This window comes from Lepisma saccharinum, chromosome 22 (assembly GCF_977018435.1).
Source record: "Lepisma saccharinum chromosome 22, izLepSacc3.1, whole genome shotgun sequence".
Taxonomy (NCBI): domain Eukaryota; kingdom Metazoa; phylum Arthropoda; class Insecta; order Zygentoma; family Lepismatidae; genus Lepisma; species Lepisma saccharinum.
In genome coordinates this window covers 1824488-1850485 of record NC_139250.1, presented here as the reverse complement: position 1 = coordinate 1850485, position 25998 = coordinate 1824488, and the positions used below count along the sequence as shown (strand labels likewise).

General features: G+C 36.7%; 1 protein-coding gene across 6 annotated transcripts in view; it reads right to left on the bottom strand.

Annotated features, from left to right (window-relative positions):
• Positions 1-5508: 5508 nt before the first annotated feature.
• Positions 5509-25998, bottom strand: part of MYPT-75D (Myosin phosphatase targeting subunit 75D) — a 58356-nt gene continuing 37866 nt past the window's right edge. For 5 of the 6 annotated variants that reach the window (XM_083143566.1, XM_083143567.1, XM_083143568.1 and 2 more), the window contains exons 5-10: positions 23529-23757; positions 22693-22818; positions 18709-18784; positions 18175-18392; positions 17269-17530; positions 12066-16740 (exon numbers count right to left, since the gene is read on the bottom strand). In XM_083143566.1, the coding sequence (XP_082999692.1) occupies positions 16463-16740; positions 17269-17530; positions 18175-18392; positions 18709-18784; positions 22693-22818; positions 23529-23757 (1189 nt within the window). In that variant the 3' untranslated portion in view covers positions 12066-16462. Of the gene's footprint in view, positions 5593-12065; positions 16741-17268; positions 17531-18174; positions 18393-18708; positions 18785-22692; positions 22819-23528; positions 23758-25998 lie in introns of those variants that run through there. The other variant, XR_014443955.1, reaches the window with a different exon arrangement.

The following is a 25998-nucleotide window of genomic DNA, read 5'->3' as shown; positions in this document are numbered from 1 at the left end:
GGGTTAAAAATGGTTGACAGTATGGCGGCACTGGAAGGTCGTTTCCTCGCGACCACCGACGGCAGCACCGTCGGGGAAAAAACAGAAGACGAACGCCATGCGCAAGGACTCGCAGATTGCTCGAAACGACAAAACACTATCGTGTGCCGTACCATTCGCTTTCCGATACTTTCTAACCACGTTCAGGCGATTTGCGCGTATAGTAAATTATACGCGCAAATTGACTAAACGTAGTTAGAAGTGGCGGAAATTAATTATATGCAATGATTTCGTTTAATTACAAACTTTTCGCATTAAAATTGATTTATATAAAAAAAATAAAATTATACGAAAATTATACGGAAAACGTACTATTACCAAAACTTCCTGAAATTGCATTATTACTTTGAGCGAAAATATATAATTTCCTCTAAAAGCATTTTTTTAAAAAATCTTCATCATACGAAAATAACAGTCTTAAAATAGGTGACTTTTTTTTTCTTGGGTGGAGAAATGGAATGAAATAAGTATACAAGAATTCAGAATGATTTATATCATGCTAATCCATATTTGCAAAAATATTTTTTCCCTGATTGATCCTTCGGCTATACAGGATTGTATTGCAAGATTTTACACAGATCAATAAAAAATATTTTCTTTGCCACACATTAAAACGGGAAAAAATGACTGTACAGCAACTACGCTCCATTCGATAATAAAAATTTCAATACTGTCAGGGATCAGATCCAGTGGCGTGACCAAGGGGGGTTGGTGGGGGTTATAACCCCCCTCCTTTGGCCCAATATTCCCTAAAAAAAAGAACATCAAATGCAGGTAAAGATGGCAAAATGAGTGCTGACTACTAAAAAATGTATACATAACCCCCTCCTTTCGAAAATCCTGGGCATGCCACTGATCAGATCACATACCTTAAGGCACTGATTAGAAATAGGTTAGTCTGTACAGAAAAAAATATAATAATTACTAAGAGAATTCTCGGAAAATATAGGGGCGAAGAGTGGGGAGGGGTAATTTGATGATGGCCAACCTACATACTCGTTAGAAAAGGAAGTTGTAACAGTGCAAACGCCATTAAGATAGTAATGGCACACATTGGTAATTGGCATTAATTATATTTTCAGAATTTAAAATGTACAGTGGGATCCATTAGATTCCGTGCAAATTGTCCATGACTATTTTCATTAATTTTTCTCTGACATCCTATGTGTTTTTAAGCGATGGATTTTTATATATGCTGATACAGAAGTTGTCAACAGCTTGTTTTGAGTTTTCTTTTAATTCTTGAAGCTCTTATTGGGTCAAATAAAGTGCACGAACATACTGATGGACAATTTGCACAGCAATACTCATGGATCCCACTGTACGTAAGCTGAACGATCGGTAAGGGTGGATTGCAACCAAATCTCGAATGACATGTTTACCGTTTTGCATTAACAAGCAATTTTGCACTATCACATAATTTTATCTCTAATCCCAGTGCAAGTGACAGAGATAGAAAGAGAGGATGAAGAGGTGTCACTGAAATGCAAATATTTATTATATCGGAACCGTGAACATGGATGAGTCGTAAGACCTCGGAGTCGAATGTTTACATTTCGGGCACAGAAAACTTTCCAAAACGAGCACAGATTACTTTCATTTTTATCTAATGTCATTTTCTGAAATGTGTCTAGCGTCCAAGTCCGGTTTGGCAGTGCTATACGCTGTGTATATATAGGAAGTGCACGCACAAGGTATTATTAAAATATCAGCCAGTGATTAAAACGAAATGTTTTGGTAGTTCGAAAAATGCCATACGTAGTTGTACGTGGAAATCTTGGCATGTCAAACACTAAAGTTTACGGTCTTCCAGTCATGGAAGCAGAACAGTTAAATAAAACTTTAAGGCCTGGCCCGGCAAATCCTAATAAGGATGAATTAACATATTATAATTCAGCTATTTATGTTATGAACCAAATGGAATATTTTTTCGGATATAAAGTGATTAGTTGTGCCTGTCAAGGAAGTGAAGGACAACCAATATGGACTATGATGAGACCTTACTAAAAGGTAAAACTTGTGCACTTACCTCAAAATATTATATCGTTAATTCAATTTATGCAGTGTTCCTACCTACGGCGTTCATCCCACGGCTCATTTCAAAGTCTTGATCTTCACAACATAATATTGTGTATATTTCCCGTTGTAGCAGCACTGGTAATAACCATGCTGTGTTTTTCATTGTAGCTGAAATGTCCTTTTCTGCACTCTCATGTTAAGAAGAATACCGGGTGTCCCATAATTCTGGAACCATAGGTATTTTTCATATTACCCTTTTTTCTGTTATAAGTAAACCATGGTACTGACTAAGGAGGAGCGAATCAAAGTTATTTTGCTGGTGGGGACTGTGGACACATTGAACTGTGTTGTACAATAATAAGTTCCTAACATTAACTTGTTTTATTCTTTTCCTATAATTCCAAACTTATGGGACACCGTGTATACTTCATGGGTAAATGTCTGTTATATCGGAGACACATTAAAATCGGATATTTTGTGTTTCAGATGGTTCGTACTTACCAATTATGTATTGCGGAACATAGTTGAAGTTGCCATTATGCTTTTTACATGAAAATAACATCGATTTTTCACATTACGAGTAATTCTTTTTGTTCCTTTCTTCTGTTGCGGAACATACAATATACCACGCACAGCTGTGGATCATCGCGCGTCGTGCTTGTGTTTTGTCGATTTGGAGTGAGTATGCAGTGTTTCAACCTTCTTAACCAAAAAAAAACCCTACTTTCGTGTTCATTATGTCATCACAAACCATTGACGGATAGCCCCAAAAAACATTCACAATAGCCCCACGGACCATTTCCGGCAAGGTAAGGTTAGGTAAGCATAGTTAAAAAAAAATCTCATAAAAAAGGCACATTTGGAAACACTGACGAGACCGCTTTACTTTCGATGCTCACGCCATCTGCAGGTACATAATGGAAACGACGACATAATGTTGTCACTTTGCACAATATGCAAGTTTATTTTATCAAAAGTGCTTATTTCTTTTTGTGCAGGATTCTACAGTGAGAAAATACTTCCACGAACTTTCAAAATGCTACAGAAACTCATTTCCGTAAGTAGCTTCTTCTGTAAAAATGAAGAAATGTGTCTCCGATATAACAGACATTTACCACTTCATGTATGTAAAATGCCTAACAATTTGGTTTACATTTAATTGAAATTATTAAATATGTATTTGACTGAACAATTAATTCCTCCTATATTCTCATTTCAGATTATTCCAGTGCTGAAACTGAGTGGCTCTCAAGATGGAATTGTGTATTGTGAAAATGATGCGAGAGTATACTATTTCCTTATAAAAAACTTTGATTTAATTTAATGAAGTGATCACACACTATTTTTGTCCATTTTACAATAATGTTGCACTGTATACCCATTTTATTTCAGAATTATTATTAGCATATTTTTTATTGCAGTATATTAATTGTGTAGTTTGTAATACTAAAATAAATAATTATAAACTTGACTAGCTGAGGATATTGAAAAGCTGAGTCTGCAATATTATCAGCCTCATCTGACCCAGTGTTTGTACTACTAGTATAAACACAATTTTCAAACTTCGAAAGGAGAGATTATCAATGAATTCTAAATCATCATTGCTTAGTAGGTCAAGATATTCCTTGGAAGGCTGATGATGGATAGATATTTTACGTTGCTTCGGTAGGTCCGGAAGTTGATGGCTCATCAATTCCAGTTTTCTCACAAATGTACTTTTATTAAATATATAAAAACAAACACACAATGATTATTCCTCTCTGCTACATACAGCCACCAAAGGGAAAGTTGATCCAAGAATTTGAAAGACTTTTAACCCTTGAACACTACCGTACGTAAAATTTATGTATGCTTCACGCTCAATTCCCTCCCTCGTCGCACCCACCTACCCCTCCACCTATGGTATTCCTCGGGCATTCTGTCAGGCACGTGGCAGCACTGTGGTAAGGAGGGTGAAAGCAGTGAACGTCTTTAGTTTGTGCGTTATGTGGGACTCTGTAAGTCAATAATACGTAGCGATAGTAACAGAAGAAAAATCTGGCACGTCATTTTGACATGCATGTAGTAATAACGCCATTTGTATTCATGAAAGATTTGCGTGAATTTTTCTATAATATGATCAATATCGCAGCGATCAATGGATACATTATTCACACTCACAACTTCTACAACAATCAGGGCAACTCACAAAAGAGACCATTCTCACGATTTCAGTTCATGCTTCACCTCCATGAGATCTTGAGCAAGATCTGGCAGGAGCAAAGGCTAATAAATCCGGGACTGTCACAGGAGTTAAGAAAGTCAATTTTGAAGGTACTGGGGAAGGAAGAGACAACAAGTACAGTAGCAGCCACGTCACAAGGGAACAGAAAGTATTGCAGTTTCTGCAACTACAAGAAAAGGAGGATGACAATTACGTACTGATCCTGTGGGAAGCCAATTTGTGGAACACTACCGTACGTAAAATTTATGTATGCTTTGCGCTCAAATTCCTCCCCTACCTCCCAACCCCTCTGCCTAGCAGTGCCTCAAGTTGTCTGTCAGACATAAGGCAGCACTGTGGTAGGGAGGGTGCAAGCGCGGATCGTCTTGATTTGGTTTGTTATGTTGTGCACTGTACGTCAATTTTACGTAGCTGTGTAAAACGAAAAATATCTTTCACGTAATCTTGACATTTGTAAATTCGATTTGGATACTTAGATTTAGAAAATGAAAGTTTAGAAGCATACACTATTTTCTTGCAAGACTTTAAAATTACATGTGTTCCTTATTTACAGCGTTAATAATATTATTATTGTTTGCTTTTCATTGTTCGAACTTTTCGCTTTCATTCTTAATGTACGAATGGGCTTGTCAAGCAAGATCTCTTGAAATATTCTACGTTTAATAAAACCATGTTTATACATTTTAAAATGAAGAATAAAATTCCAATATAAGGAAAAATAAACAAAATAATGTTCACAATGAATAGAAATTTGTTTGCATGATGTAGAAGTTGTTTTAAAAATAGATTCCTTCATGTACGTAAAATTTACGTAGTGGTAGTTACACCGTAATATTGAAACACGGTAGTGTTCTAGGGTTAATGTGAGATTTTTATGCAAACTTACACAAGACTTACATAATCAGTATTGGTGAGGTTGGATATTTATGTACAGACTATATTTAGTTGTGAATTCGCACAGTATTAGCATATGCTGTGCCACAAATGTTACAAAAAATATGTTGTAAATAATTATCTTGGAACATTTATTTGAGATTTTTATACTATTGATGTGTGCCAGTGAGTGTAGCATAATAAATGTGAACTAAAGCTCATAAAATTATTTTATTATTGCTTAAAACTACCCTTTTCTTGTTTCTTTAATTAGCTGCATTACTAAGATGTACAGTTGACAGTAAACATAATAGTAGGCAAATTGTCCATCGCCATTTTCGTATTCTTCATAGTGTGTAGTTTGTAGGTGTGGAATTCTTTTGATGTGAAGCGGATATTATCTTGATGTTTTTATTTCAGTTTATGGTCATCACATTCTAGAAAAAAAAAAAACTAAATGAAAATGTTGGTGGGCATTTTGCCTCTGCTGTTGCGTCTACATGGTTATACATACAGCTCATGAATGGGATGTGTTCAATTTTTACTTGCTAAAGAACAAAAATTGTAACAGTTCATTATCATCATCTTACTAGTAACCAGATTACAGTAAAAATAAAAATGTTTGAATGTAAATATTAGTTTCAATTATGTTAAATAGCCTGCTAAATACTATTTTCTACATCGAAATTGATTATCCTAATGTAAATGTTTATGTGAACACTCAGAAAAAGTTAGATTGTTGAGGTTTGTTATAATTTATTTAAAATGTTATATGCTTATAGAATGGCAAATATTGGCGGTAGCAAGAAATTGAACATGTTCATTATGGAGGGAAAAAAATACTAAATTTTGGGAAAGCATTTCCTAGTACTTGGACCCCTTAAGCCCTCTCCTTAAATGTGACCATGGCATTATGGGGCAACAAAACTTCACGGCCCATGCTGGATGTTTCAATTTCATATGAACCTGTATCAAACTGATTGTAAAGTACAACAAAAGTACAGAGAGAAATTAAGATTGTTTTAGTGGTTGCTATAGTACTTTAGGCTATAACCACTTTTGGAACGAGTTTACAATACCGGACCACTCTCCAATTGCTATGAAATTTCGTCTACTCACTAATTGAGACCTCCTAATCACGAATCTGCACGTAATAATTGGCGGTCGAGTATGGAAATCGAGAAAATAAACTATGTTTTCTTAACGTAACGTAACGTAACCCTACCATAAGAACACTAGCTCCACGGAACATGCCATTTCCCCCGAATGGGTGTCCCTTATCGCACAACACTTTAGCAACATTGTGTTCTGACGTCACGGAAGAGAGCTTTTTCAAGTTAGGTAAGGCAAGGTATAGTTCTCTTAGCCAAACTATTAATTTTTCTTTGTATTTATGCTAATGAAACCTAACCTCGTAGGCATTCCTCGTCTGACGTCAATATTCAAGGTTGCAAGATTGTTGTGCGTAAAGGAAGACCATTAAGATGGTACCGAATTGCTGTGTATGGACAATCACCGTGGTAAATCGCAAGGTTATTTTACGAGTTCTATACGTAAATGTACAATTTTAAGACATGACCGCCAAATATGAACTGCATATACGTCATCAGGACACCAAAATTAGTAAGTAGGCGAAATTTTATAGAAATTGGAGAGTGGTCCGGTATTGTAAACTCGTGCCCCACTTTTTGCATGATACTGGAAATAAACACTTACATAGATGAAAAAGTAAGGTGACCTGGTGAATTAAAAAAATTCCATGCAACTGTACAGCCACCCCATTCAATTTTCAAAAAATTGATATTCTGAAAATTTTAGAGTGTAGAAACATGTATGTAACACTTCATGAGGGTGCTTTCTTACAAGAAGCTTAAGGTTGTTGTTGTAATATAATGCTGGGTTGTTCAAGGTTCAAGAACCCACAAATTCTAATGGGTTCTGTAAGAGGACTGGAACCTTTTTCCTCGCACAATTTAAATTTGGTCCAAGTTACGTATTGTTTCATTTCAGTGCCGAATTTAAATACTTTAAATATAAAAAGTGGTTTATCATCCACAACCCACTTACGATTACTGGTTTCCTCTCCTGAACCTGTAACAACCCTGATTTAATACCTATTTCAGGTATTACCGATAAAGAAAAAAGTTGGAACAATAATGATAAAATCCCGAACCCTTTCTCAGGATCTTCATCTGCAAGGGTCCTGCATGTTTTCTTCCCTGAAGAAGACCCTGCTAATGAGCAGAAAGCCTGTAGCAGACTTTTTATTTTGTTTTGTCCTGTGCCATTTTTCAGTTTTCTGGCTACAAAGTAAGTTGGATTTTACCATGGAAAAAACACTTGTAGTGATTAAACTTCAGGCAATACTGGGTTGCTACTTTCACATATTTTTAAAAAATATTTTGACACATTTGTCACGTGTCTTTGTGAGTTATAAACACGAAACATTGAAAAGGTTTAGTCACTACAAGTAAAAATCAAGAGAACATCTTTATGAGTAGCTTACCCCACCAAAAAGCCAGTCATGGGAAAAAGTTAAATGTTTTAATTCAGAAAACATCAGTGGCGAAGCGTTTGTATACCACAAAAGTACAAACGATGATTTAAATAAAACAACAGACTTTTCTTTATTGATAATTTAATAATGACAAAAAACTGGAATGACTTCAGTGATGCTTATATGTACAAATTCATTACACGCACAAAAATACATCTTAACAATAATATAAGTACAAAGAGAAAACAACATGTTCGCATGCCACTGGAACACAGTGGCATGGTTAAGTACACTCGCAACAAGCAACCATGTTTCAGCTATCAAGAGTTTGCATACTGAATGTAGAAACTACCACAGGCAAGAAATTTGCACACAACATGTTCATCTCGGTCATCATGCCGAGTATATAAAAATTAGCTGCCTCTCGAATGTAAATACTGACACTTTCCAAATTTTTATTCTGAACCAACACAAAGTTATCTGTATGAAAAAGTGATACCACCACTTAGAAATATGTTATAGAAATTTGACACATTTTTGTGTGGGAATTGAAGCTTATCAGTGGCATAATCTGAACATTTTGATCTGGTTCATTGCAACAATTCTTATTGTACATATGAGGATAAGTCATGGCAACCCAGTAATATATCGACAATCAAAGGATGTATTATAAATTTGTTATATACAACTGAAAGAGTATCCATTATGGATATTTTGTTGGTAGGAATCATGAAAGAAAACCCAAGCAACCCTGTGACATACACATGTATTAATGTACAGTAACAGACACTGCCGGCTTGTAACGATTCCATTGAAAGTCAATGTATTCATTACAAGCCGGCAGTGTCCGTGACTGTACAAGGATGGTGATGCCGGTGGTATTTGATGTGTTCCACATCGATGTGGACAATGCGGGAGATTATTTCGAAGGTTTGTCATAATCAGATAAGTTTTTGTAACATGTGTGTCACAGGGTCAGACAGGTTTTTGTAACTTGTACATTAATACATGTGTATGTCACAGGGTTGCTTGGGTTTTCTTTCATGATTCCTACCAAAAAAAATCCATAATGGATACTCATTCAGTTGTATATAACAAATTTTTAATACATCCTTCGATTTAACACAACAATTTAATTTTTTTCTGGCTTCAGGCAATACTGGGTTGCTACTTTCACATAAGTACCCTGTATGATCAATCTATTTTTTAAACACTTGTGTTCAAAGTCCCTATACTTTTTTCACTAATCTTTCAGGTAAAGAATGACATCTTGAAGTTACTTATTGTTTTTGTGGCTTAGAACATGGAAGAACAATTCAGTTACAATTTTTTATTGGTCAAAGGAGATGTCAAGTCTAGCCACGATAAATTTTACACTGGTAATACTGTCATTATGGTATACAATGCTATTTCTCGACAAAAAGTGTTCCGGACACATGTTGAACAAATAATTTTGGACCACCTAACAATTTTCAGTGTTCATAGATGTCGCTGGTGGTTAAGACCTGTTGAGGAATGGACACCTAAGTCTCCACAGTCTTAAGTTAGGAACAGGCTTGGAATCAGCATATGCATTATAAATTACGTTCACAATTTGAGAAAAAGTTATACACATTCTTCCACATGATATACAAAAACTGGAAGTTTGAAACAGGTTTGTATAAAAGTTAACATTTTTTCAAATACTGTTGAGATATTTTGCTCCCCAACACCTTGGAAGTGGACAGTTTACTTTGTTAGGTCAGTCTTAAAAGTGTTAAAATACAGGGAAAAGAAATACTAAAAGCGAATAATTATAGCTCAACTTTCTAATCTTTATCAGTGTCCCTAAATCTCTTATTGTTACCTTTTTTTCAGTAGAACACATTGTCTTAAACTAATCTAGTTGGAATTTTTATTATCTGTGATCTTTGCATTACTAAATCAATACATAACCTTCCTTTCACACGCACACAAAATATATTGTGATTGTGTTTCCCTAATCATCTTCAACCAATGTGTGTTCACCAGCACTGATTGACTCACCTACATGTATCCACAGGCCTTTTCATTTTGATCTATTCCAGTAGGTATCAACTGTTAACCTCGAACACTACAATTTTGCCAACTCCTATGGATTAAAATGGCTATATTTTGACAATGTTGCCAACTCCTATGAATTAAAATGGCTATATTTTGACAATGTTGCCAACTACTATGAATTAAAATGGCTATATTTTGACAATGTTGCCAACTCCTATGGATTAAAATGACTAATTTTTGTAACTGGCATACGAACTTTCTTTTAACTGTGGAACTTGGAAAGTGTCAGTTTATACAAAAATTCTTCAACAAGAGTTAATATTATCATAAATTTACAGGAAGACAAATACAAATTACTAATGAAAAAAGGGGAGTACCAATTACTATCTTCATTGGTCCCAAAGGTGTATCTACACAATTGTAACAAGTTACCCACGCAGTACTGTGGTGAAAAAATCACAAATGACACTTGGTGTGTTTCATATAGAATCTTGGAACACATATTGCATATAATTCCAAAAGAGAAAACTGAAAAATTTACTACATACAATACTTCAAAAAAGTTACGTTCAAAGAATGAATTTATGCACTACTACACTTTTAATTATACAAGAAATTGCCAATTACTCAATATTAAGCAAGGGAAGAATACAAGAATGATTATACAAAATACGTCACTATTTAGAACCTCAATTCTAGTGTCTAAAAATATATATATTCCAAATACTACATAGAGCTAATACTTGTTACCCAAGATAGTAGATTCCAAACTACTGCGAAGTAAATTGTCTAAAATTTTCAAATAACTTGACTTTTCTCTTTTTCTAATGAAGCCTGTATTGGAACTATACGATTAATGAAAGAAAAGTCTCAAAACATCATAATAAAAGTATGATATTGTTTATGAAACTGAGGTATCCTATTTAATACAATGGTGTAGCACTCGCTAGGGATAAATATTACGCATTAGTGTGGATAATGTTAGTTACTACTGACTGAAAATATTCAATCTGATAATAGTGAATAATAAAAACAAGAAATTAACATTACTTCACATACTGTGCAAATGTGGAATTAATTCATAGCGTATAGTACATATGTACAGAGGTAGAGTAAATGTTCCTGCTTCTATATAATAAAGCAATATCTCCGCAAACTTATTTTCACAAGCTACGTTATCAGAATGTCACCTATTCATCTCACACCATTCACTAGTTGAGGGCAAACAGTGTTGTTCCTCCACATCGCAAATCGTTCTTAACACAATATGCTATTGAATAACTTCATAACGTGTACAATGCAATCTCTAGGTGCACTTTTTGTTATTAATGTTTACTGAACATTGTTGCTATTAAAATATAACTTGAATGAAAAAACAACAATAATGTTCTGAAAAAAAAAATCCAATTCAACAGTATCCACGAATATGTGTGGATTTCATTCACAGATATTTTCAGTATTGCTGTAAATCTCCATTGCATTACATATATCCGAAAAACAATGGATTCGATACATCGTTGTTTTTTGATACAAGGGATATTTTCTACAACATTGTTGATGGAAGAAGACCCATTAGAAACTTGTGAAAACACATAGCTGTTACGACATGAAATACAGAAATCAGGAAAAGAAGAACATTTTGAAGAGTAAAGCTAGAACCTTAGATCTTTTACTATTGTTTATACAATTTTGTGCACCAAGACACTGCATGTAATGTATCCAATGCAAATTTTAACAGTATGAGGAACTAAACAATTATAACAATTCGTTAATTTCAATAGACAAAGAAGCTGCTCTCAGACAGAGCAACTAAATAACAAAAAAGAAGAATTTTACTTCTTCCTAGATATGTTTCCTATCACATGTGACTCCATATTTACGAATACATCTTTCATTACATTACCTTTAATATTAGCATATCAATTATCACATATGCATTAATTTAAACTGCCATAGTTAACAGAGTACTTATGAACTGGCTAAAAATAAGAACTACATGTGTAAAAATAATAAAATTAATTTACAAACAACTAAATTGTGCATATTGATTTTTTTATCATAAATTAATATGATACACTAAGTGGCAAGACTATGTCAAAGTTACTAACACCGCATGAAAATTTTGCCATCTCTTTTTTTAATTTTGGCACATAATCATTCAAACATCACTTCTCAACAATTTTTTAGCCAGACAACAAAGTCAACACATCTTCATCCAACGCCCATTCCCTCTTATTTGTAATAATAATAATAATACCTATAAAATACTCCAGTATCTACTTTCCTGAGATAAAAGTTTTTTCCGATTAACATTCAACTTTTTTTTTTTTTTTTTCTTCTTTCTTTCAAATTATGGTCAGTCATAATTTTCTGACTCCAATGTACACATGATATTGTTTGGTGGCAAGATGGTGAAAAAGTAGAATATTTTTCACATATTTTCATAATCAAATTAACTGACAGGAAGTAATATCCTACAGCATTTGCCTGACACAACTTAAGATGCACAATCCAAAAATGTTAGGAATTAAGCATTTTGGTTAGTATTCTGAACACAGTTTTTTTTCAGTTTTAAACTTGGTCAACCTAAATGAAATTACACGAGGGAAAGCTAGTAAATATGACACAAATGGAACTTCGTAGTTTTGAAAGGTGTCACTAGATGTCAGCACATGCTCAGTATAACAAAATGGCGGTTATGGTAGAGGAGTGTCCAGTTGAAGAGCAACATGCATATTTTGTGGGCGACAGGGTTTCCTACAAAGGAACTGATTCCTGTTTACGATAAGAAGAGTTTGTCCTGTGAAGTGCTTCATAATTAAAATTCTCAGCATGGTAAAAGTGATGGGATATGTCATAATAAATGGTTTTAAAGTTAGTTTTTCATAATAATACCCAGCGTCGAATAACATGGGTACCTGGGGGAAACCCTGGGGGGTAAAGGCGGTCAGGGGCGTGATGCTGATCACATCACCCCCACTCACGACCGGATCAAGAAAGTGTGGGGCGTTACCCCCACACCCCCTATATGCCTTCATGGCGTGGTGCTATGCACAGGGGAACACTTTACTTTACTTTACTTTACTTTTTCATAATAATTTTTGTGACTTATTTACTTGCTTTCCAGGTATAACTGGAAATAGTAATTATAATCTCTGTATCAAGGCATTTTAGCTTGAAAAATACTTGGTTAGTATTCAATCATGGCAATTACAACTATATTTTTTCCATGTAAGAAAAGACCCTGTAACTCAAACGAATAAGAAAAATACATACTACAAAATGTGTTCTGAAACCTTTCACGAAATGTATAATTTGCACAAAAATAACTGGTCTTGTGGACCTCATGAAACAAATTACTTTATTTTAAGGTTGCTCCCAGTAAAAATATTCAGTTCATGCGACATTCAGAAAAAGTCTGTTTTTTGTGAAATACCCTGTACAGATATTACTGCTCATTCTTATTTTAAAAACAGGTGCAGACAATTTCATGAATCTTGGTGTATTTTGTCTTTTCCCATCACAGTGCTCTTTCACCGTGTGAAGCTGTCATTTTACCCATAAGGGACACGAAGTACATGAAAGTTTCTAAACATGTTCATAGAATGCAAACAGATGACTGAAAGCAACAGTAATTTTACACTTACAACTTAAAGTACACTTACCCTATCGTCTTGAAATGCACGGCAGCAATAGAACACGGAAGACACAAACTTACAGACGTAATTGTTACAGTTTACACAGCACTGTACAAAAAAAAATCTGTCTGGAACACACGAAAAACAATGATGTAATACTAGACATTTGTACTTATTACGTGCCATCTTGAAAGACTGCAATTTTCATCAGCTTCTAATGAAACACAACACATACTTATACACTGGGGCATCCGTTTCTGCACATTACTTTTCTACAACCATAAAAATTTGTAGAAAATGCAAGAGGAAGAAAACTGAAAATATGCACGCACAATAATAAAAAATATGACTGAAATCAGAGTCATTTTATATGCTACTTTAACAAAGTAGAAAGCATTCTTGAGTGATAACTTAAGACTAGAGTTAAAAAAAAACTGATAGTAGGTATAAAACCACCAATTCTGCATGTAGGGTGATGGATTTCTGAAGCTGGAAGGATGCTAACCTTGTTGGGGTCCTTTTCAAAGGTATTAGGATAAGTTAGCAGTGATGTAACCAGGAACTATCAAGTGGAGAAATACAAATTGTCTTATTAATATTGTAAAAGCTATTTTCACGTATGTATTTGGTATTCTTTTAGCATAACCGAGAAACGCGACACCAAGAAAACCCTCACCGTGGAATGGACCTGATAATCTGCGATGTTGCCTAGTATGCAACGAGTTCTGTTCCTCTACCCATTGGTCTTAGGCTGTGTTCGAATTGGTAAGTGCTCGGTCCCGTTCTCTCTCATTACTTTCATGTGCCGTTGAAATCGTCTGAATCTATATGTTCCCTTGCAGAACGGTTGCCACTTTGCCTGCCAGGTGTCAGCTCGAACAGTGCACTGGGGCACAGGCACACACTACGGAAGCAGAAGGCAGATGCCAACAAAACATTACAATGATTTCAATCTATTTACTCATATTAAAATGTGGCATGCGATTTCTTCTTTTACAATTTTCCTACATACTGTGTTATCGATAAAATGTCCAAGTAGGGCCTTAGTAAGGGCGTGACGATATAAGGAGATTAACAATATAATTAACTCTCATACTTGTTGCAAAGGTTGGAGCAAGGCAGTCCATTATTTAATAAAAAAGTAAATTGAAAAAAATTCACAGCTTGCTGGGGGTCTTTTAAAATGCATATTTCCGAATTATCAAAAAGTCAATCCCAATTTATTGTTACAATAAATTATATTTCATAATTAATTGTAATAAATGATCCTCGATGAGCAAATTTAAATGCATTTTAAAACTTAAATACGGAGTTACGTTCTGGGAGTTCACAAATGATATTTAAAGGGTGGTCTGTGGAAACTAAAAGGTTACAACCACAGGATATAAACTAATAGTTCCAATTGCAAGCCAGGAAGCCAATAAAATGTGAACATGCAGTACTTGACAAAATTGCTGAAAAAACTTGCTACAGGAGGGAGGCTATTTCATCTTCCTTTGGACTTTACGCATTTGCACTTTGCTTTCCAGTCAAATATGTCAAGGGGGCAGGGGTGTACAAGCAAATTTAGCAACAAAATGATCATAAATTAGGATTTATAACGCAAGTCAAATCAAAACCTTAAAAGTCCAATACAAATTGTAGGACAGACTGTATACAGCTTAAATTCACATGAGGTATCAACTGCTATTTACAAAACGACCTCAAGGCTGCAACACTAATCAAGTGAGCTTCAAAATGCCATTTTTGTTATTTTAAAGTGGCACCTCCTCTACACACTTTCACCAGTGAAGAGGAATGGTTTCTTGTCCTCCGTCAGCCTAAAACTTACAGAAATTTCTCGGCACATGAAGATTCAATATCTCTGTGCATGCTTACCACACCAGCAAGTTTACCAATTGGGGAGAAGAGGAGAAAGTTCGACAATGGCCTCAGTTCGCAGGCAGATGGGTGGAAAGGCCTTCGCAATGGCTCTGCACGTGGATCCCAAATACTTATTCTTCTCAAGGTATAGAGGCACTAACTCAAGGTTGAAAATATATGTAGATTGGCAATATGTCTGTGCTAAAATGCAGCAAACTTGTTCAACCGTACATACAGAAATCTACTAGATAAGAAACAAAAACAAATGAAGGTCTTCATTTGATTATTCCTTGTAGCGTCAAATTTTAGGGATGCCACAAAAAAATAAGGAATATCAAAGGATGTGCCTTCAGATAAATAAATCACTGAATTTCATACTGGTCAATTACTACAAAGAGTGACACCTTAATATCGCTTGCATTTCAACAGCTGAGCCAGGGTGCCATAATCAAGCTAACAGTTCCACGAAAAGACAGAGCATTCACAAGAGCGACCCACACGTGACAGGTCAAACTACCAACCATTACATTCTTATTGCATATATCCAACACTCGACCACTTTTTCCCCACATAACAACCTGTCAGTCTGGAACTTTGTACAATAACAAAAAATCTATTAAATAAACATGTGCAGTAAAACCTGCACAATGCACTTCCAATTCATCACAACATAATATACATATACAAGTTAACAAAATGTGATGACCGCACAATAGGCCAGTTCCTCGGGCACTCGCACTCTGAACACTTCTATTGTCAATTACACTGCTGAAGATCTACTTCTAGCAATCACACTATTACCATTCTGCAGCACTAGAAGGAAATTTGTAAGTAGATTTTGCTGCTACATATTATTATTTTCCCTTCTAACTAGCATTTCTTTTAAAAAGGTGACAAGTCAAAAATAAAAAAATAACATTTAAAAAAATAGCATGCATAAAAGTTCACAGCTAAACTGTAGATAAGTACGAACAGTCTTCCTACAACAGCGAACTATATATATATATATTTATATAGAATTCACAAAATAGTGTTATCTTACAACAATGAATGGAATGTTTCAAGTACAGTAATAACAAAAGTTATTTAACAGTTTTTTCAGGATAATTATTTTGCAGGAGAAACAATTGTTTCATCACAATGCATTTGTATGGAGACATTATTTACACACCGACTGCTTATTACCTTAAGAATCCGGTAACTTACCTTACGCAAGTCGATCTACGTAGCAGAGTTTTCCATACTTTGCTCTGAAGTTTTTCGTATCCATTTTAAGCTCCACGTGGTCTACGAAATGGCACAGCAGCTCTGACTCTTGGCGTCGCCGACCACGTCGCTCACGTTCTCACCCTTGAAGAGCAACCGATTCTGGGGTGGTGGCAGGATCGTCGGTTCAGGTGTTATCACCTCACGCGGGGACCGTGGAACCAAGTCCGTCTCCGGGCTGTTCCGGTACTGCGCTCTCTGCTTCTTCAAGTCGGCCAGTGTTCCGGCGTTGATGGTGACCGACACATGGATTTTTATGTTTCCGTTGCCTTCAGAGTAGCTTGTTTCGGTCGGCAGATCTGAAAAAAAGCATGTGCATTGTTAACGATGTGGTGGTGGCAATACCACATTACACAAAGGATGGATTAACTGTTACTGTACCACCTAATATGGAGACGTGCTAATGTGACACATCTATCAAAAACCTGTAATTTAGTGCAAATTAGGCCATTTTGTTGTTGTTATTATTATTTTTGTGGATATAAACAGTCAAACTGCATTATTTGATTGATTGATTGGTTTGGTTTATTTTACTTTACTTTTCTGCCACATTTGGCTAATTACGAAGATGAAAATAAGGGATAATATGATGAAACTGATAAAGGTACTGCAACTGGTATTTGGCAAAATTTCATAATAGTCTATCCAAATTACATTCCTAAAAAAATGCACAGAATAGGGCATAAAGTCATACACATCAGCTAGCTGCCGTAGGAAATCATAAAAATTACCAAAAGTTGTTTTTTGATGTAACTCAGTGTTAAATGTTTAGAGAAGTAAAGGGTTAGTGTAAGAGAAAGTGACGCAAATTCAAATTAAGTTCTCACCATTTGCTAAACTTCTTACATCACTCTTGGGACTGGAATGCTCGAGTGAAACAGAGTCGGCCAGGCTGTCTGTTCCCTCTGGCGCCTTTCTCTCGAAAGGTACAAGCTGGTTTTCTTCCATCTGGACAGACATTTCCTCAACGGCATCCTTCTTTGCATATGGATATGTCGGATGGGAAACCTCCACCTCTGTGCTTGCGGGGACCGGTTCGGATGCTTTCGGAACTTTTTCCGGCTCAGCTTCTCCTGTCGACTCATAGTCCTGCAAAGAGAGTAGACGGTGATAGTACATATCCAAACCTCACATTATCAATATAATTTTCATACCTTAGACTAAATTCTAGATACATGCCTTAATACAGATGTACAAGATTTCAGATTTATCCTTTATCTCAAACTGGAAAAAGTAGCTAAAACTTCTTCATATTAAAACAGGTTTATGATTTTCGGAAATTAACTTATTACAGGTGTTATTATTATTATTATGAATTGTTGTTATTAATTGCAATGGTCACATTTTTTCAATAGAGCTACAGTTATGGCAAATTTGTCAGAACTCTATTTGTAAGATACACATATTTATTCATATTAATACATAATGTTATTAAACCCAGCATACAAACTGAAGCAAAATTTTTGAACGTTTCAGAAACCTTTTGTTTGCTTCGTTAAGAACTGGAGCGTTCCCTTCAGAAAATCACATCCATTCCTTGGTACCTGAACATCTTGTAGTTACAGACACTGCTGGGTTGTAACAATTCCACTGAATGTCAATGCATTGATTACAACCCAGAATTGCACGTGACTGTACAAACAGGAAATAGAAATATAAAATAACAAGAAAAAAAACTTTACTTCTACTTTACAGCCTAAATCACCAAAAGAAACAGGGAAAAAGAAGCTAACCTCCTGCGCCCTCAGCCTAAGCCTTGCTTCTTCCATCGCCTCTTTCTTGGACGTGAGCGTTTTGTCTCGTATCGACGTGCGACGAACTGACTGGGTACGGGTATTGTTTGACTGCGACCTCCTCACCCTTCTCCGTTGTGCCTCCTGCATTCGTTTCGTCTCTTGCTCGCTTCTTAACTGCACGATGCGTTCCCTTAGCTCAGGGTCTTCACAGATATCTGCAAGAGGGAAGATGCCGTAATGTGCAACAAATCTTGCTTGTAGTTATTTCTTTCCTGCGAACTCGATCATCCTGCTACCAAATACTTCCCATATTTTAAGCATGGAAAATCTGTTCTTTGTGAGCTTTCCCACTTATTACATTTGATTATATAAACTCTCGCCATGCTCAAAGGGTAATTTCTTGGTGCTTTTGTGAACAAAGACAAGATTACTTAGTATATTTAAAGTACACTTAACTTCCAATTAAAAAGATAATAATAAAATAAAGTAAATAATTAATATAATTATAAGTAAAATATCCAATTAACTTACCTGAGGGTGTTTCATCATGTTTTGTTCTTGCATTTAAATCTGCCCCATTCTGTACCAGCAACTCCAGAACTTCCAACTGGAATAAAATCAATATAAACTGTTTATTTTCTGCTTAAGTGGTGATAAATATCTTCAGCAGGTTTCTAATATCATACCCAGTAAGCTGTAATTACATGTTACATAAAAGTTTACACATGGAATATACTAAAAACAATATCAATTTCTACACAGCAGAGACACATGGTTCCTTTAATGTTATGCATAAATGTTAATACAACTCAACCATGAATTCATATATCTGTACACACAGCCAACCGCTAATCTATCCAACCACAAATCCATGGACGTATCAGACCACATATCAATGAACCCATGGATACATCAGATCACATATCAATGAACCCATGGATGCATCTAACCACAAATCAATGAACTCATGGATGCATCTAACCACAAATCAATGAACCCATGGATGCATCAGACCACAAATCAATAAACCCATGGATACATCACACCACAAATCAATGAACCCATGGATGCATCAGACTACAAATCAATGAACCCATGGATACATCAGACCACAAATCAATTAACCCATGGATGCATCAAACCAAAAACCAATGGATACATCAGACCACAAATCAATGAATCCATGGATACATCAGACCACAAACCAATGAACCCATGGATGCATCAGACCACAAATCAATAAACCCATGGATACATCAGACCACAAATCAATGAACCCATGGATGCATCAGACCACAAATCAATAAACCCATGGATACATCAGACCACATATCAATGAACCCATGGATACATCAGACCGCAAATCAATGAACCCATGTATAGAGTCCAGCACAAATATTTCTGCTGTGCGATGCGCGACAGAACTAAAGAAGCAGTGTTGCTAATGGAGCAGATAGAAAAATCGCTGCAGTGGGCCGATGAACAGCTGTTACGTACAACAAGGAAATTAGAGAATTCAGGTCTATCTAACGTTGAGTTTTAAACGTCATGCATTATACCAGGACTAGGATTAATATGTACTAACAAGTGGCTTTGTATGTAGCTACATACATATATGGACTAAAAATTCGCAAAATATGAACTAACACATACGTAAAATTACCAAAAATGCTGCAAAGAAGAAGTCTTCATACGAATCCTTATTTGAGTGATTTCAAACAAAATAAAAAAATATTATTTTTCATTGCATTAATGCACTGGTGGCGTTCTAACTGTTTACTCACAAAACCCGTATACACTGGTACGGAACTGCAACGGCAGATAATAACATGCCAACGTGTTACACCGTGACAATTGGACCATAACACTCCTCCTCAAGCAGTATTATTATTTCCTCTCTGTGATCGGCGAAAGTCGGTTGCCTTTGTTCTACATTTACAAAAGATGCCGGCTTCCACAACAATAACAAGTACATATACTGCCACTAGACGATAAGCTGCGTGGCTTTTTCTTTTGCTATGAACCAGGGCTGGCGCTAGTCATTTTGCCTCGCTGGGCGGAAGATGCCGCTCCATTTCGACCCCCCCATCCCTCTGCCATTACGCAGCAACGGGAAATTGAAAATCAATATATTCCTAAGTAAAACATCAAAATATAAAATAAATAATGAGACTTCTTATGCTATTTCAATACTATTAAGCGCAAAAGAATATCTCGCTCGACCACAGTTTTCAATAGGCTTATTTTTTTTCTTCTCTTCAAATTTTGCACCCTGGCCGGTGGCACGGTTCGCCCTCCCCTTCCGCCGGCCCTGCTATGAACTTGGTCACCCATCAAAGCATGGCAATTTTAACACAGAAAACAATATGCATCGCATTAAGCAGCAAAAATGACAGCCTCCTCTTCCTCCACCTAAATCCCATCTTTCGCAGCAAACGTTGCAAACTCTCTTGACTTCCCGCAAAATGTATGTCCGCCTGTAATTTGACATACAATTTTTTCAATGTCGGCACTTCATTTTCACGCAGAGCGTAGTCATATATGCGCCTACGGATAACGTTTTCATCGAAAGCGTCCACTGACGATTTGGTCGCTGGTCTTGTTGTTCTTTCCCGGGAGTGTGGAATGATGTAGAGGGGCCTTCTGACATCTCAAGAGATTGTATTTCGTTCATGATAGCCCTGATTGTTCGTTCAGGAACTCCAGTCGCAGCCGCTGCTCTCTTGCCAAAATGCTGTATTGGGATGCTAACACCTTCACTGGCTTCCTCCTTCATGAACTCGTGCACGTTGCTTAGAATTTCCCAAGCTTGGCTATGCAAGGTTTTTGATTTCAACTTTGACAGAACTGGAGGCATTATGGAATTTAACGTTCATTAACAAACACACACTTTCACATACACACACGCAATACACGCACATAACGTCAAACCGGTAAAATACTTAGTATAAAATAAAAATATGGTGCTTCCAATCCAACAAAACTCACCGTCATTTTACCTGCCTTTCCCCTTCCGTGACAGAAATAGTGTTTCATTAATACAGTTGGCAACACTAGTTACTAGCTAGCCAATGAACATGCACTGCATAAAAGAAGCAACCACTACACCGGGCTATATTGTCACATTACCGTCCCTGCCGAACGGTGTGAACCGCGAGCTGGAGCGCTATTCAATTGTTTTCAATGATGTTTGCGCGAGTGTGTCCAGGAATGGAATGACAATATGGCAACAATATCGAAGGTTTTCGAGCAGGGTAGAACACGTGATACTAAGAGAGAGGGAGACGAAACGAAAATTGGTATCTACGCAACGGCAAATTTATGTGTGTTGTACTCTACATCAGACCACATATCAATGAACCCATGGATGCATCAGACCACAAATCAATTAACCCATAGATACATCAGACCACATATCAATGAACCCATGGATGCATCACACCACAAATCAATGAACCCATGGATGCATAACACCACAAATCAATGAACCCATGGATGCATCACACCACAAATCAATGAACCCATGGATGCATCAGATCACATATCAATGAACCCATGAATACATCAGATCACAAGTTAATTAAGCCATGGATGCATCAGACCACAAAGCAATGAACCCATGCATGAATCTGATACAAAACAATTAACAAACAAATGTATCTGACCATAAATCAATGAACCCATGGATACATCAGACCACATATCAATGAACACATGGATGCATATCACCACAAACCCATTAACAAAGGGATGCATCTGACCACAAATCAATGGAGCCATGGATGCATCAGACCACAAAGCAATGAACCCATGCATGAATCTGATACAAAACAATTAACAAACAAATGTATCTGACCATAAATCAATGAACCCATGGATACATCAGACCACATATCAATGAACACATGGATGCATATCACCACAAACCCATTAACACAGGGATGCATCTGACAACAAATCAATGGAGCCATGGATGCATCAGACCACAAACCAATGAAGCCATGGATACATCAGACCACAAACCAATGAAGCCATGGATACATCAGACCACAAATCAATGAACCCATGCATGAATCTTAACACAAATTAATGAATCCATGCATGAATCTGACACAAAACAATTAACAAATGGATATATCTGACCATAAATCAATGAACCCATAGACACATCTGACCACAGATATAATGAACCCATGGATGCATATGACCACAAATCAATTAACAAATGGATGCATCTGACCACAAATCAATGAACTCATGGATGCATCAGACCACAAATCAATTAACCAATGGTTGCATCAAACCCATGAATGAACCCATGCATAAATCTGACCAAAAATCAATTAACACATGGATGCATCTGACTACAAATCCATTAACAAATGGATGCAACTAACCACAAATCAAGTAACAAATGGATGCATGCAACCACAAATCAATGAGCCATTTATCCACAAACAGATAACTTGTAGCTTTTTGACTAAACAATACTAGTATTTGTCAAACACTACTCACATGACCCCAACAGGCTGCTGCATGAACAGGCTGCCAAGAATCATTATCCTTGACATCTGTTGACACATGAAGATCCAAGAGAAACTCCACAACCTTCAAATACCCATTTGCCGATGATATGTGAAGCTGAAAAGAAAAAGAAAAAATGTAGTTTCAAAATAACAGTGGCATTACAATTCTGAACCATCGGACCTGCATAGGTTCCTCTTAGGATCACCGAGGTAACTCTTTGTATGATTTTATTCATTGTTGTAATGTTATTTTTAATGGCCCAAATAATGTCACAGGCCTACTAAGATTGATTGTTCTTTTTTATTCTATATTAATTTTTAATTCCATCATTGTACATTTTATTCAATGTGCAATACACTGTTGTTTTAATTTGCCAAAGTCAACAAGCATTGCAATAAGATTGAAATATGTCTTGTAAGGAGCAATGAGGGCTCATGGTTCCAATAATTTTAAATTCTTCCTCCTTAAGTAAATTGCAATTGTGGCAGTGCTAGACATTTACACAAATATTCTCATGGATTCTACTTTAAACGACCCCTGTATTAGATTGGACAAGAAATGGAAGAATAAGAAATCTTCACCTTGCAATATTCACACATACAGAAATATAATAAAGTACCATGAATAATCTTGAATTAAAACAATCTCATCAACCATACATCTCTAAAAATTAACATGGAAAATATTTTTACATTTTCACATCTGAAAGCCTCTATAAAGAATGTGTCTGTGAACATCTAACACACTATCTACAAAATTGGGAAAAATGAGATGTGTTACAAACTACAAAACCAATCAAGAATAATAGCAAGTAAAAGACTTACTGGGGTTGCTCCTTGCTCATCGTAATATTCAAGGTCCCCACCCTTCGCTGCGAGTTCCTGCAAATCCTGAAGCATCTGGTGCTCGTTTGCAGCCCGGGTGTCATCTATCAGCTCCTGCGTCACGCCTCGCTTTGCCATCTCCCCTTCAATGTAATCCAGGCAAGCATCGTCCTCACATATGTCGTATGGCATGTTCCCATCTGCATTTACAGCCAGCAAATTGGCACCACTTTTGGAACAAACAGTTACATGAATCTCACATTGTAAAAATACAGACACTTTATATTTACAAAGTAACTAATATCAATGTAGGTTCCCAGGTCTTGCTGCTTTAAATATAGTTACGGATAACTATTTTCAGTTATTTATATAAATACATTGTCCATGTCTACTGTCAACTCCACATTGGAGGGAGGAAGCTTATGAAAATGAAAGAACACACAGACAGCACACTAACTACCACCACAAAAACTTTGAAAAACATCTTCCTTAATAGAACATAAAAAGAGTTGAGGATTAAACTACAAATTGACAATAGCACAAGGCCTGCTTTCTGTCCATTGTTTTCCTCATTTCCAATGGACACAGAAAATGACAAGCAATTTGATAGTGCAGGAAGAACAGATTTGCTTATTTTTGTACATAAAATAATGTAACAATTGAATTGGTATAAGTCTCTTGTAATTGGAGCTAGGTATGCTCCGTTAGGGACAAATAAATAAATAAAACTATATATTTCAATGCAGTTTATGAATTATACATGGTGAGGCAGTCAAACGGGAAGATTAAAAAAAAAATCACAAAAAATAGAGAGCAAATATTATTTATTTTTTTTGAACATGAATGGAAATTACTAGTGTACCTGAAAAATTGTAGTACTAGTACCTGTTCATTTCTTTTAATATGGTGTCAATAAGATGGCATCCTTGGTGTTGCACACATTGTTGGAGTCTCAAGAGTAAATCTGCCCATGATGCTTCGTAGCATCTCAAACGGAATGTTGTGAATCTCTTGCCGCATTCGAAATGCGAGTCTAAGCACATCCATAGCCACTCTGGCAGTATGGCTAGTTGCACCATCTTGCTGAAAGAATGTTTCTTCATCTGGGTCATAGCCATCGAGGGCAGGCAGGAAAAATGTTACCAATATGTCAGCATAACGTCCAGTGTTTACCGTCACAGTGTTACCGCTCAAGATCACGTCCCCACTGCCATAACCCCCAACCATGCCCGGCAGCCATTCCTGAAATCTTTCTGTTTGATTGCCTCTCGCAACGTCATGGGCGGATTTACTCTGAGACTCCGAGGTCTTCCCGATGGCGCAGTGGTAGCGTCGTCACCTTGTAATCAAGGGGTCCCAGGTTTGATACCCGGTGGAGGCACATAGTGGTTCGTATCCCACTTTAAACTGTACGTCCAGTCCCGATTAGCCTTACTGTGCATAAAGTGAACTTAAAACACCAATTGCCCGACCCTGTGGCCAAGTGGTTGTCATGCTGCAAAATCACTTTGTCGTGCCTCTCGCTGTATTGCGGCCGTTTGTCCTTCAATGCTCGGCTCAAACGCATTAATTGCGTTCGATAACGAGCACCTGTGATTGTTTCACTTGGTTTTAGCAGCTCATAGTACACGACGCCGAGCTGGTCCCACCAAATGCAGAGCATGATCTTGGAGCCATGAATATTTGGTTTGGCCGTCGACGTGGAAGCATGGCCGGGATATCCCCATGATTTTTTGCATTTTGGGTTATCGTAATGAATCCATTTTTCGTCCCCGGTCACAATCCGATGCAGAAATCCCTTCTGTTTTTGCCTCTGAAGCAACTGTTCACAAACACACACACGCCGTTCAACGTCTCTTGGTTTCAGCTCATACGGGACCCAAGTTCCTTCTTTCTGAATCATACCCATGGCTTTCAGACATTTTGAAATGGCTTGCTGTGTCACTCCCAATGATCGTGCCAATTCTTTTTGAGTTTGACGCGAGTCTTCACTCAGCAATGTCTCCAATTCTGCATCTTCGAAAACTTTGTCTTCCACCACTATGCCGGTCTTCGACGTTAAAGTCACCGTTCTTGAAGCGTTGAAACCACTCACGACAGGTTCTCTCACTTATAGCGTCCTCACCATAGCATTCGATGAGCCTCAGCTGCAGTTTTCTTCATATTGAAACAAAAAAGTAGAACCTCCCGCAAATGGCGAGAATTTGGCTCGTACACTGACATTTTCAATCGTGAACAACTTCACGATGCACACACCACTCGACTAATGTTTGAATGGGGTTATCTTGACAGAGGTCCATGCTAACTGCGTGACGTCTGCAATATGCTTCTTTCGACCGCTACTTCCTGTTGTTGCCACCTGTCGGAAAACGGCGGAAGCAAAGTTGTACACCTTGTACGTTGGCATACTTTGGGATCAAATATCTGTTATTTGTGTTTTCCACGTGCTGGAACGAATTTTATATTACAA